The following is a 14341-nucleotide window of genomic DNA, read 5'->3' as shown; positions in this document are numbered from 1 at the left end:
AGTCCAGGAAAAAACAAGCCCAGCAGTAATGTGTTACGTAGTTGTACTAAGAAGAGTACATGAACTTGCTTGGCACTAGAGAAGGAAATCTGAAGAACAGGTCTGAGTTCAAATTACGTTAGCATTCAAATTCAGTGTTTTTATATTAGAAGTAAAGCATTCAGTACTGTGGAACTGTTTCTAGCCCAAAAGTTACTTTATTTTGAACAATAAATTAAAACATGAATCATACACATTTTTTGTTCTTCGAGCCCAGTCCAAAGCTTCCTGAAAAGGAGTTTTGATGGGTGTCATACTAAGTCCCCACTAAGGGATATTGACAAACAATTCAGCATGCTGAGAAGTTATATGGAACGGGTTTTGTACTTCAATATAAATCTCTTGGGAATGCTAAATTTCAGGGCATTATACGTTTCTGTTTACAAACAATGTGCATTTAATGCAACTAGCATGGCAGTCTCAGCTGTATGCTCTGTAATTACAACTTGAGACATGCCAATTATCCCACTGTAAGCTAAATGATAAGCTGTTTTGGTATTTTACTGTTTAACACATAGATGAAGTAAACATCACTGATTCAGGTCATAAATAAATAAAACTAGTTAAATTTGGAGAAGTGTTACTACTCTGTGTCAGGGGAAGAAGAGGAGGCTGTTTGCTCTTCAGTGGGAGAGACATGCTGGGATTTCTAGCTTACTGTAGGTAAAAAAGGATATAGAAGGCTATGCAGAAGGTATATAGAAGGCTAATGGGTGCTGTAGGTCATTTGGTCAGTATTCCCTTGCAGAAATTTCTACCTACCTTCCTATTCCAGCTGAGAAGAATGAGGAAGAATTGTCTAGTGTTAGTTTGAAGGTCTGATGCCTTCTTGTGCGACCAAAATGTTATGTAGGAGTAAACCAGTCTACTCTGGGGTGAAGGGTAGCTGGATTAATTTTATATTGATTCCTGAGGTGACTTAAGCAACACGATGATTGCTCTTGACAGACAGTGCTAGTATTGTAGGTTTTAGACATTGAATTATTCTGCTTTGTACAGCAATGCCTCAAAAATTACAGCAAGTTCTTGCCCTTAAAATATTCTAGTAGAATTAGTTGCTGTTCTTTATTAAAACATAAATTATTTATTAATATAAGACTCTCATATAGTCATAATCCAAGTAAGAGTTGGAAGTTGGCACAGAAACATACTTCATAGGAATATTGTGTTGCTTGTCCGGGCTTATTGAGATAGACAGGCCACAAAACTGTATTTTTCTAGAAATGTTGTTACCAGTATCAATATACATGGCATGGAACTTAAATTATTGCAGATGAAGTTATTAATATCATTATATTTAAAGTGCCACAGTAATAAGAACTGGAAATTAAATTCAAGTATTCTGTATTGGGAAGGAACGAGGTTGTTGGCCAGAAGAGTTTCACAATTTGAGCATTACTAAACCCTTCTCAGTGAAACCTGCAACATTCTGTTATCTACACAATAGGATGTATCATAAGACCATGATTTCTTTATTTTTCTTTTTGGCATGGTATAACCTGTTCCTAGATTTATTCTTATTAAAGGTAAACAAATTTAATAACATTGTGGCTAGTATTTGTTTCTGCAACTTCTATATACCCAAATGAAAGTAGCAAACCAGTTACCATAATAGTACGAATAGATGAGCCAAAGCTTTAGTCAGGCTGTGCCAGTATTTCTGCCATTAAGCTTCTGCCTGAGAAAAGAGGGAGGGAAGGTTCAAGTGTTTTCCGTTTTTGAACTCCTGTTTGCTCTTTTTCCGGTTGAAAAAGAAAAAAAAAATTACTCTTATTTGAAAGTTAGTACCAAAAAGAGGGAAGAAGTATTTCCATCTTGCAGAAAAAACTTACCTGGAGTTTTTTCAAGACCGTCTACCTGTCCTGTTCACAGGACTCTGGGAATGATGGTAGAGGCGTTTAAGGAGCTGTAAATGTCCAGCAGCAGTTGTGAGTCAGTTCTGCAGTGCAGTACAGGTCAGAGTCCTGCCTTATCCTACACACCTATCAGAGATGGAGAAGAAACATTTCCGGTCTTTTCTTCAGTATTTGCAGAAAACTCTTTCAATGAGCTGTTGCAACCGGAGTTTTAAAACTAAGATAACCATATAACGAATTAGTTTACATTTTAATCTCTTTAACTTACTTTGTTATACAAATTAAGGATCCTACCTTGAGTTAAATATTTGGGTAGTGGTTTTAGAGAGAAAACATGCTACTTCCAATAGCAGGAATGCTTCTCAGAACCTTTTCTTCTTCCTGTGCTTTGGGAAGTACATGCCACAGTGTCCTGGAGAAGAAAATTCTCCTAAATCTTGTCCTTGTTCCTGGAACAAGATTCCTGCAGAATTCCTGGTTAATGTTTCCCTTGTGAAAATCCATTAATTTGTTTTATTCCAGTCACTAGAAGGCAAAGAATGCTATAACTTTTGAGATCCCAATTAATTTTCCTCAAAGGAGTTTGAAAGACAGAAGATGCCTCCTTTTTCTACACAGCAGAAATCTCTTTTGTGTCTATTTTAACCCTTCCAGTGTTTTTGATTAAATTCACGAGACCAGTACTAAAAACGTAGTGTACTGCTGTGAAAATTGCGTGGTATGTTGTCTCCAAATTTTGTTTCTGATTTAAAGGTAGAGTAAATACACTTTTCATAGACATCAGTGTTGCTCCAGAGAGTGATTAATTGCATAAAAAGTGAATAAATACAGGAGGGGGGCTTGCTAACGTGATTTAATAAATTATTACTGTGTCTCAGTTGGGAGTATTCAGGAAAAGAATGACTAAACCAAAAATAAAATACTGATTTTGTTCTAGGTTCAGAGTCCTTCCTGGATGCAGCCTCAACCATATATAATGCAGCACCCGGTAAGTTTTTATGCTTCTCTACTTTATATGCTTCTTCAGTTGTTACTGATTGTATAAACACTGTACATACTTCAAACAACAGGAGGTAGGTCAATTCCCGGCCAATTCCTTCCAGAGTTTTGGCAACTGCATCACAATTAAATTGTTGATCAAAATTAATAGAGGAAAAAAAGGTAGTAACCTGAATTGGGGCCTCATTTTATTAGGACAGAGAGAGGCTACCTTCACGGTATCGAGGTGATGAGGATGATTAAAATTACCAGCTCAGCATTCTGAGGAAATTTACTTTTTTCTTTTTTTTTCTTTTTTGTTTCTGTGAAAAGCACTTTGCAAATACCAATGTTTTACATACTGTTTACCTATCAGGAAGCGCAGCTGAAGACCTAAGGTTTTAGAATGGGTCTGGGATAGTTCAGACTGGATGATTTGTGGAAGGCTGATGAATATAGTGATATGAATGACACTGGCACTTACTTGAGAAAACCTGCATAGCTTGTTCTGGCGTCACCACTCATGAGTAATGCTAGTCTCCCTACACGTTTGGCTGTGGCACCTATACCAGACTGTCAGGATTTCTAATCTGTACTCTCCCATGATATTCTTCTTTCTCTCTGTGTTATTTGCCATTTAAGTACCATTATATCTGTGACTCAGTAGGTTTCTTGAGATGAGCATTACCAATACTAACAGCTGCATTGATATATGCACTTCTGTAGTTACCAAACACATCTGTTTCCAGATATGGAAAGGATATTGTCTTAGCTTTAATTAACCTCTCCATGCAGATTATAGAATGTAAATTTTCTTGGCAGAACATTTTCTTCTTGTGCATGCAGAGAAGGTGATACTGAACCAGAACACACACAATGTTGTTGTTGTTGTGTTTTTTGATGTTAAACACACACGCACACGACAGATTCTAACTTTTCTCTTTATGAACACAGATTTTCATTAAAAAACCCTTGCAAATAGTGCTGTGAAAGGCAAGTTTGTACATTGCAATGCTATGAAGTATATTAGTTTCACAGGTATATATATGAGATGAGATTTCACGGTTCAAAATAAAGATCTAGATTCCTGACTTCAGTTCAGTTTTGACCTGTGCAAAGACTGGTGCAGTCTTGCTCATTTGCTTTGCAGAGAAGCCTGCAGTCTACATACAGGAAATTCTTTTAGTGTTTGATGTGCCTGTGACTCATTTCGTCTACACTGATCACGTGGTTGTTTTTCCAACCGTACTCTGTATGCTTTTTCTCTTTTATTTTTTCCTTTTAGGGATTAGTTATTGGTTCAGGATACTTGCTTTCAGTACACTGTGATTATTTCTGTTACCTTTGAGCTTCCATCAGTTTTAATCAACACTACTTAAAGCACATTATACAAAGTATTTGGAAATGCATTTTTGTAGAGCATGATTGGTAAAAAGAAATTTGTTGATAACCTTCCATTTCAGGTAGCTCTGAAAACCTTACGTGTGTGGCCTTCATATTTAGCAGTATCGAGTGTTTACTTTGCTTATACTTTCTGTGAAGTTAATGAAATGATACAGGAGCGATAAAAGGTCATCACAGTAGCTAGTATTCAGACATAGAATCAGCATTACTAACCCACTCTTCTAAAATGTTTGTGCTAATGAAACCAACCATTAAGCAGGGCAGCTGTCTTGTGTGTGAACATTGCATGTCAAGGGTAGAATTCTCCTAACACAAATGTTCCTCCAAAGCCTTTATTCCTAAAGAAATAGAAAATTTTCTTCCTAAAGCCTTAAATTCCAAAGCTTAAGCTAAGTGAATCCGTAGTTGGTAATGCGTGCAGATTTTTGCCTTGAAGTTACATCTAGTTAAACTCATATTTTACAAAGTGTTTTCAGCAGGTGTCTCAAATGCATCGCACATCCGTTGTATGTTCAGTAGGACGTCAATGCAGTTCTTACCCTGTTACCAAACTGGGCAAAATGCGTCTGCTTGAGTAGAATATTCAGAATGCTGCAGACCTGCATCCTGAGTCAGCGCCTGGGATTAAGGAGAGTTATTGTGTGTGGAGTATTGCCTCAGAAGGACAGCACACACTTAGACTCTCAAATAAAAAATGTAATTAAAATCTCAGTATTGCTGCAACCATTTCTTTCTTTCTCTGTTTTAATAGGGTGCTGTACTGACTCCCTCCATGGACCACACCATGTCACTACAGCCTGCATCCATGATAAGCCCTCTGACACAGCAGATGAGTCATCTTTCATTAGGCAGTACTGGAACAGTATGTAGCAATTTAATACTAAATAGAAGTTACACAAATGGAAAATACTGTGTGTAGATCACAGTACACATGGGTGGCTTGCATGTAGAAAAAAAAGTAATCCTTTAAGTAGTCTTTCATCCAATAAAATATTAAGAATGATCTCAATCTGAAAGTAATATTGAGTAGTTTTTATTCAGTCTAGTAGCTGCTCAGAAATTGGAAATGAGTAAATAAAAACAGATGAAAGCAAATGAAAAGAACTTAGGTGGTAACTCCACAGTTATATGAAAAAAGAAAAAAATAGTTGTTTTTACGCTCCAGGAGATCAGAGTTGCAAAAGTAGGGAAGAGAAACTAAATCAGAAGAAGAGATGCAGGCTAGCTTCTAAACTGAAAAAATCTTTCTTTTCTGAGCAGATAGAATTAAAAAAAGGAAATATGATGATTAGGATTAACAAAAAAGGAAAAGTCCTTTACCTAGTCTTCGAAATCTAAATTTGGGGTTTCTAAAAACAGCTACCTCCTTTTTCTGAAAAGCCTATTGATTTCAGTCACGAAAGTCTTTCTCTCATGTATATTGCTTTAGGGAAACAGTCAATATCTATTAAATAATACAATGATAGGTATTTTGAATATTTTACATTGGTAGATATTGATAGGTATTTTGAATATCTTACATTTGGCTTTAATGCAACTTAATGAAATCTCTGTCTTTTTAGTACATGCCAGCCACAACAGCTATGCAAGGAGCATACATACCCCAGTATACGCATGTCCAGACAGCAGCAGTTCCTGTTGAGGTCAGTATATATTCTAAAAGACCAGAAGCAAGAGACATGAACTAGGTTTTTTTTGTCTAGGAAAACTACTGTTTAAAGCCTAACTTTGTAACTGTGAATCTATTGTGAATAAAATGTATAGTATAACTAGAAAGTGTCATTATACTCAACTAATATAACTAGTATTATAACAGACAGACCTGTACCTGTAGCAGTACAGTACTTGGAGCAGTCTTCTGTATAAGCATGGTTCAGATAAACTTTGTTTTGTGAAACATAACTTCCAATAGGAACAAACTAGGGGTTATTTTAGTTTTGATCTCTAATTTAGTTTTCATGTGAGCAAATTTCTCTGTCGCAGACTGTGATTGTAACGTTTTGCAAAGAATGCCAGTTTTACTTTGTAATCTCAGGATACTGTGCCTAATAAACTCCTCTGCAAGTCTGGCTGAAGAGCATAACTAAATGGTCAACGATAGTTTGTACCTTATACTGTTTTATAGGTCTGTACTTTAACAGGGCAGCTGAACAAGGTACACTGCAGCTCTTCCATTCAGAGGGAGAGCTAGACAGTCTCTTCCAGAACCTGTAAGAAAAAGCATTTCATTTCAAATTCTATTTGTCCAGAAACTCCAGAACTTGTTTGATTCAGTTCATGCATCTGCCCATGTGGGCTGAAGAAAGACTTCTGGTAATTAGCTGATTGCACTGTCTACCAGAGCACTATCAGCTGAATTAATTCCCCTCTTTCTGGGGGGGTCTGTGTGCAAAGTCCTGACTGCAGTTCTTTGTGTTGCCTAGTGCCAATCGCACCAGGGTACTCAAAGCAATAGCGTTTGTACACGTGGTAAGTAGATCTCATTCTTTTTGCTGCCCCTCAAAAGGACAGGGGCAGAATGCTCTTCTACATTTGCACATAGAAAATATAGTAGCAGTTATTTGCCCCTCTGTGTATTTATTTCTATGATGTCAAAAGTTTGTGGGTTTTTTAATCAAAGCAATTGAAGATCAAAGCAGCTGAGGAAATAAAAAGTTTGCGTGATTGTTTTACTTCTGTGTTTGTGGAAATATAAATCAATGCAAAGTTAACACCTCAGATTTGGAATACTCTTCTTATGAAATGTTAGAAGGAGTTCAGATTTGAAGACTGTTAATTGCATGCAAATACAGATTGCAGATTATGCTGCCTGGCTTTGTCTCTCATGTCTTGTCTTCATTTTATTTGCAGGAAGCCAGTGGTCAACAACAAGTTACAGTAGAGACATCCAGTGACCATTCTCCATATACGTATCAGCAGAACAAGTAACTGTGAGGTAGGGACTCATCCTGTCATATGAAAGATGTGAATTCAAAGATATTTTATTTCATAACTTACAATACTCTGTGTTGAAATTTTTTTAATGTCATATAAATAACATTGATTATATCTGGGGACAAGCAGTGAAGTTAATTTGGTGTTGATCAGAGTTAGAAGCCAGGAAAGGAAGCACAGGTTCCAGAAGTGAGTTAATGAATTACGAGTAATAGTGTTTTAATAATTTTTTTACAGCTCAACTGAATTACATTGTATGTTAATTTGTTTATCTTGGCAGCATGTTGTATACAAGAATAACAGTGAATTAGTGCAAAAATAATAGAATCACAATGCTAAAGGGAACTTTATACGTATTATATCCTTTAGTTCTGTATTACATGTAAGATTGGGAAGCAGCTTTGCCAAATGACTTACAGACCACAGGCACAGGGGTGGTCTGGTAGAAATCCTTGATAACACGTCCTCTGAAGACTTCCCTGTTCATCCTTTATTCTAGAATTTTGTCAATTAATTTTTAATTCATGTTCTTGCTTGCCTCTAATTCCAGAGTAGTTTTACTTTCCTACTCCATGTTTCCTCTGGTTTTGCTTGCATGGTCTTTCTGTACTAACCAATCATTAGCTTTACCTAAACTTTTGTGCAAAGTTTTTTCTTTATGTAGATCGCATCCTGAAAACACTGTTCACACTAACCATCCCCTTCTCCATCCTCCATGTTTTAAAATTCTGGAATTTAGTTGTTCCTTAACTCATCTTTTTTCCATTTGCTTTGTAAATCAGTCAATTTGACTATGTAATTTTTTTGTATCAAAGTTTGTAAGACCTCATGCTGAAAAAACGTGTTCAGCTTCAATAATGTGGTAAAGGCCGTTTTAGAAGGGTTTTTCTATAGCTCTCATGGCATTTCTTCTATACTCAAAAATCATAATCAGTTATGTGTGAAGAACTTCTAATTATGTGATATTCTCCCTAAATGTGTACGAGGTCCAACACAGAAATACTCCAAGGCTGTGCCTGTAAATCTTTTCATGTATCAAATTAAGAAAATCGACTATACTTACCTTCAAAATAGTTCTCTTCTGAGTCGACACCCAGCTGCATACGATGCTGCCAACATACCAAAGCAATTCCACAGATCATTTTCTGAAAGGTTGTTGAGGAGCTCTCTTGTTTTTGCTTTCACGTCTTCTACAAACAAAAAATGAGTTGCTTTGAGCACTGATTTGATCTTTGAGAAGAGGCAATTATTAGCTAAAAACTGCTTCACCAACAAAGGATTGTCGGATGGCCTGTTGTCTTGATGTTGACTTGCTGTTCACTCTTGCACACTGACATGTAAGAAAACATCTATATTTGAACACATGTCCACTCATAGTGAAGTGATGGAGTGGAGCCTTGTTTCAGTGTGACAGGTTAGAACATGTGCTATGACCATCTCTTTGTCTCTTCCCTCTCAGTCTTGGTTCCCAAGCTACAGCATTACTGTTGGGGATTTTTGTGTTGGACCTCATAGATCTAACAGTACACACATTATTCCGTTACATTTGATGTCGCAGGTCAGCTGTGTTATTTACAGCACTACTCTCATTGCCATTATTGGCATAACAACTTCTTATATGTTCAAGAATGTAAAGATAGAAACAAACCAATAGGGAAGCATCACACATTCAACAGATGGCACAGTCTGCATAGTGCAGCATATGACCTGCGTTTATTATTGTAGTCTGGCCAAATGCCGGCATGCACAGAAAGCCCACATCCTTGATTTGCTTCCAGGGCAGGGAGAAAGCAAAGCCACAGACTCTTCTTGTTATCCATTTCCAAGTGCTAAAATCATGGCTCCTTCATGTTTCCTATGCCAAGGCTGTTGGCTGGTGTTGACTGCTTTCCAAGAAATTATTATTTTTGCCATAAATCTTCCACGTGGGCATACAAAACCTCCTTACCAATAGAGATCTGTGGTAGACAGTAAAGTGTAACCCTGCGTGTTGTCTCCCTGTCCTGCCTCTCCCTCCCAGCCTGTCCATATCTTTCCCATAGGCCAGGGCCAGGCAGGAGGAGCAGACTTTAGTCTCCTGAAAGGATGAGATGTCTTGCCATGTGAGACACATTTTATAAAGATGACTCTATGTAGAATACCAAACTGTGAGCAACTCTGTGTTTGCTGTAAGCCAGTCCTCCATGTATTTTATTCTTCAGAGGAGTTCCGTTGCATGTAGTTGTATGCAGTAGGAGCCAGTGAAATCTATGTCAGCAGTGGCCATGGCAGTGGATACGTGGGGAAGGTTAATATTACTCAGCTGATTTCAGCCTCGGAGTATGGCATTTGGTATTTCTGTCCCTGGAACATGTTGGTACTCGTCATTTTTCAAACAGGTGAAGGGGAGGGAGTTGACAGTTATATTTTGGCCTAAATACAAGGAACACTGCAGTGTCTTAATTGTTGTGGCTTCATTATTATTGTCAAAGTGAAACCTCTTTTTAATTGTACGTGCAGCACTTTTGTCCTATTAAAAGTCAGTATTCATATTGCCATAAATAAGAGGGAAATGAAAAGTAACACTACTCAAGTGGATGCATTCAATCAAAAATATGCAGCATCTTTCCTTTAATGGCTACATTTAACAACTTTATAGCTTCTTTTAAAAAAGTTGCTGCTATGTGAAAATGGTCAAGATCCTTGCCAAAAAACCTGTTACAATTATACATGCGCTTGTAAATGAAAAACCTTACAGTATCAGACTTCGTCTTGCCTAAAGAAATGAAAAAAATGTCTAAACTTTTTTTCATTACCTGGGTATTTTTTTAAACCGATATGGCAATAGGAGCCAATGTAGTAAACTGAGAAGTCTTCCTTCAAATTAATGAGCCCTGAATTGCTGTTGAGTATTAATCCTCGTGGAGGCACAGTAGCTGTCTCTGCATTGGCTGTTGTAACTTGTACATCGTCTGCCTAAAGCTGCACCGAAGAAAGTTGTGTTCCTTTTCTAGAGATCAGAAGCCTTGGAGATGCTACCAGAGTGCATTCACAGACTCAACCACTTTTAGTCAATTAAAAGGAAACAATAACAAAACAACAGAGGAGATAGCTTTGAATGCAGTCTCTCAGTTCCCCACATTAAAGAGGTACCAAAGAGAGAGGGGAAAAATACAGTCCTGATGGACGGCCTTGTCCTGGGAAGGGCAAAGCACCTGTAGTTACTTCTCAAATTCATACTCAGATTAACTTAGTCTTCTCATTGTTTTTGGACAGCTACATTAGAAAAAAAGCCATGTAATTGTAACTCTACTCTTGCTTTGACCTTTCTGTTTTACAGATGCCCAGTGTTGATCTGGCCTGGAGAAGGGTGCAAAGGCTGAAACAATCATGGATTTTACCGATCAATTGTGCTTTAGGAATTATTGACAGTTTTGCACAGGTTCTTGAAAATGTTATTTATAATGAAATCAACTAAAACTATTTTTGCTATAAGTTCTATAAGGTGCATAAGAAAAACCTTAAATTCATCTAGTAGCTGTTCCCATGAACAGGTTTATTTTAGTAAAAAAAAAATTTTTATCAAGTGTTATGACGCAAAAAAAATATTCAAATTTCTGGGTATGCACAGATGACCACGAAGACTTATTCACGTGCATGACAGAATGTGTTTTTTTGGTTTATTTTTATTTTGTTTGTTTCTTTATTTTTTTTTAATTGTATGAAATGGGTTTTCTAAAGTTTAAAATAGTAAAACATCTAAGATGATGTTCTGTGCTTGCAGTGTGTGAGTGTTGCTTTAGTGCAGTGTTGCAGTTATAGTGTCTGGTCTTTTAGCTTTCTGTTTTTTTCTTTTAATGTAGTGTGAAGTGTCTTATCCTTTTCTATAAATTCCAATTTGCCTTAAATCTTTCAATGCTGTAGCTGTTTCAGTAAGTAGTCCAAACTAATGGTGTAGAATGCTTTGACCAAATGAGCTGGTCTATTATGCCTTGTAAAACAGCAGCATAGGGCTTTTAAAGGTAGTCAATAAAAATTGCTGAAAATTTGGCTTTTTTAATGTGTAGTAAGTGTTTTTAATGATTTTTCACATAATATGTAAGGTAATGAAATGCAAGAGGGGAAAAATGTTTTGTGTGAAACACATTTTCTGAATGGGGAAATTTTAATAGGATAAATTGTTTGTAAGGCCTTATGCCAATAGCTCCCTCTGGTAGTTTGAATGATTTAGGAACTCTGCTGTATGATGCAATGTAAAATCTTTTTTTGCCTTCTTTTCAGAAACTAACTTGATGTTCTAGTTTTAGCATAGGTAGAGTAGGGAGTTTGGGATGGAGATTTTTGTCCTTCCTTTATACTAATGATAGTGCTTTAGGATGAGGATTGTGCTGAGACTTAGCAAACAGAAAAGTTGCTATTACAGCAAAATGGCAAAAGCTAAAGGACTCATTTTCAAACATACACTGAGATGTAGAAGCATAATTGATTGGGTACTAGCTCTCTATAATAGGTAAATAAAAATAAAAAGACTTGGCACTTTTAAAAGGTAACTTTACCAAAGAACAAAGAGCCAGTAACCAATAATTCTGATTTGTCTCAGCATTATGTCTTCTGTACTCATTATTTTTGCCGGACCAGTTTGCGGATAGGAGAATGTGCCTTTTTTGTACATTTGCATTTAGGTTTTATAATTTTAATTGATGTATGGACACAAAAGCATGAAGGAAGACTTGGATCCAAGCAGTGCCACACTTCACATCATCACTACAAGTGTTAAGTGTAAAGAAAACCAATTTTGAAACTATGAAATTCCTGATTCATAAATACAGAGTTATTTGTACTTCACATATTAGATAATTCACTGCTACTAAAGCTCTTTATTACAATTACATATGTTTTAAATCGAATGATAAATTAAGTTGTCTTCCAAAACTGTGTACTTCTCTGGTCAGCTGTATATGATCAGTTATCTACCTCAAAGTTTGTTTCCTTTTGTATTGGGACAGGTTGCTGGCCCTCCCTGTTTCCACAGACCAAATCATCCTAGCTCAGGAGCTAGGGCTAAGCAGTTGTTTCTTTCAAGTATTTTTTAGTTTTTAAATTTTGTGTGAGTATTGGAGTATAGATGTCGGTGACATTTCATAGTTTCAAAAGTAAATTGCTGCTCTGAGAAGTGTAGATTCTAGTGAAATACATAGTCATAAGAGATGTGTTTTTGTTTTTTGTTTTTTTTTAAAAAGTTGTGGTATTATTGGTTCTATGCTCCCTGGAATATTACTGCTTTGTAAAAGTCCAGACTTCCTGCAGCACCTTGCCTGTATCTGGTGACTTTCCAAACCTGGATCTCTCACTACTTGATATTTTTGCGTTAATTAAAACTGCAGTATGATAGCTGTGTTAGAGGGAGGGAAGAGCTGCTGCCAGAAATGTCTGAACTAAGTGCCATACTCATTGTCTGGGTAAGATTTGGGAAATTTAACCTCTGTACATAAAGAAATAATCAGTTACTTAAACATCACATAGTAGACAGCCATTAAATTATAAAAAATTAATTTATGAAGAAAGACCTTTTGTACAGATTGAAAAAAAAAGATTTTCATAGAGATATCTATATGATCAAGAGAGTTAATTTTTTATTTTTGTTTTACTAGTGCCACAAACTTGCCAGTGGTAACTTATTTGTCCGGTTCAAGATAACTCTGTCGTTTTGTTTCCTAGGAATTGTTGTTAAACGCCAAAAGACATTTTTGAACTGTAAATTTGATTAGATTGTTAGCTTTTTTCTGTTTTATTTCTTTGAAAACTTTTGAATAAAAAAGGTAAAAAAAAAAAAAAAGAAAGAAAATGCATCGTCTTTTTCCTTCAGCCCTTCCTTTGCTGGGGAAAACACAAACAGGTTGTGGTAGAACCTTTGCATTTATTTTGAAGTGCTCTTGCTCTATGCTTTACAGTCTGGGGTTTTCCCTCCTTTGTCTTTGGTTAAAGTCAAATTTTAGCTCTTTCAAACCACATTACAAAGTCACTGATTCGTTCAGATAAAACAAAAAAAGTTGTGTGAGAAATATATGATGAAATACCTGATTTGAATACAAGAACTCTGTTGCTCTGTGTGTCAGGCTGCACCAAGAGTTGGATATAAACAGGCCTGCACACTGTAGTTAAATGCAAGCCAGTTTTCTAGTACAAGGGTGGAAGGGTCACTTGTTCGTAGCACTGAGTTGCTGCCTACGTGTCCTTTCATCTTTCCAAGTGCAGTGGTCTTGTCTGGCATAGCCAGTTCTGGAGAGCAGAGGCAATACTTCGCTGGAATCGAAAATTATCCTGGGTGCTTGCCTTCCAGCTGAAATCTGTGAGCATTTTATTTCTTTCAAGATAATGTCAGATTTATTATCCTTTTGGCAAGATCACCACTGCTGATGTAATGTATCAGATCAAGGGCTGCTCTGCCCCAAGTAAGGCTTGGGAAAGAAATAGGGTAAAATATTAACCCGTGTGTTTCCTAAGCTTTTCTGGTCACGCAGTTCTCAACAGGTTTGTATCTATGTGTGCGGCAGGAGGGGGGCTCTGACATAGTCTTGGGTGCCCCGGGGTGTGCCTGTGGCAGAGAGCTGTAACTGAGTGATCCAGGGGGCTCCTGCGCCTTGACGCCAGGCAAAGGGGAGCCTTGCTTGCTGCAGGTTGTGCCACCCTAGAGAACTCTCTCCCCCATGGGAGACTACATTATCCGCCTGGTTTTGACATATCCCAAGGACTCCACCAACCCTGTGACAGGCCAGGCAGCCTGCTGGGCACACGGTCCAGGTAGCGTGAGTGCACAGCCCAAGTTTTTGGTTGGACGATGCTGTGAGATGATGAAAATAAATGCATTTTCAGTGGGGCTGGTGAAGGGGACTCGCCTAGAAGTTAGGAAATGTTATTTACGTTAGCTTATGCAATAATGACATACTCGACAGTGATAGCTCTTACTATTAATGAAGAGAAAAAAACCTCATACTCTCTGCTGCTCAATACATTTAGACCTCTGTAACTGAAGAAAATACCATTTAACCATTTTGTGGTAATTAAAATACTGGCCAAGTGTGTTACATATCTAAAATGCAATGGATGAGAAGGTGAATACAGAAAACTTAAAGGGTTCTGCTACATTGTTC

General features: G+C 37.1%; 1 protein-coding gene across 4 annotated transcripts in view; it reads left to right on the top strand.

Annotated features, from left to right (window-relative positions):
- The window catches only part of RBMS1 (RNA binding motif single stranded interacting protein 1), a 145842-nt gene extending 133981 nt beyond the window's left edge, over window positions 1–11861 (top strand). For all 4 annotated transcript variants that reach the window (XM_054069604.1, XM_054069605.1, XM_054069603.1 and 1 more), the window contains exons 10-14: window positions 2833–2883; window positions 5029–5139; window positions 5840–5920; window positions 7128–7212; window positions 10531–11861. In XM_054069604.1, the coding sequence (XP_053925579.1) occupies window positions 2833–2883; window positions 5029–5139; window positions 5840–5920; window positions 7128–7205 (321 nt within the window). In that variant the 3' untranslated portion in view covers window positions 7206–7212; window positions 10531–11861. The remainder of the gene's footprint in view (window positions 1–2832; window positions 2884–5028; window positions 5140–5839; window positions 5921–7127; window positions 7213–10530) is intronic.
- The last annotated feature ends 2480 nt before the right edge of the window (window positions 11862–14341 follow it).

Source organism: Cuculus canorus, chromosome 6, assembly GCF_017976375.1.
Source record: "Cuculus canorus isolate bCucCan1 chromosome 6, bCucCan1.pri, whole genome shotgun sequence".
In the NCBI taxonomy this organism is placed as follows: Eukaryota; Metazoa; Chordata; class Aves; order Cuculiformes; family Cuculidae; genus Cuculus; species Cuculus canorus.
The sequence above is the reverse complement of the archived record's forward strand: the minus strand, read 5'-3'. Positions and strand labels throughout refer to the sequence as shown.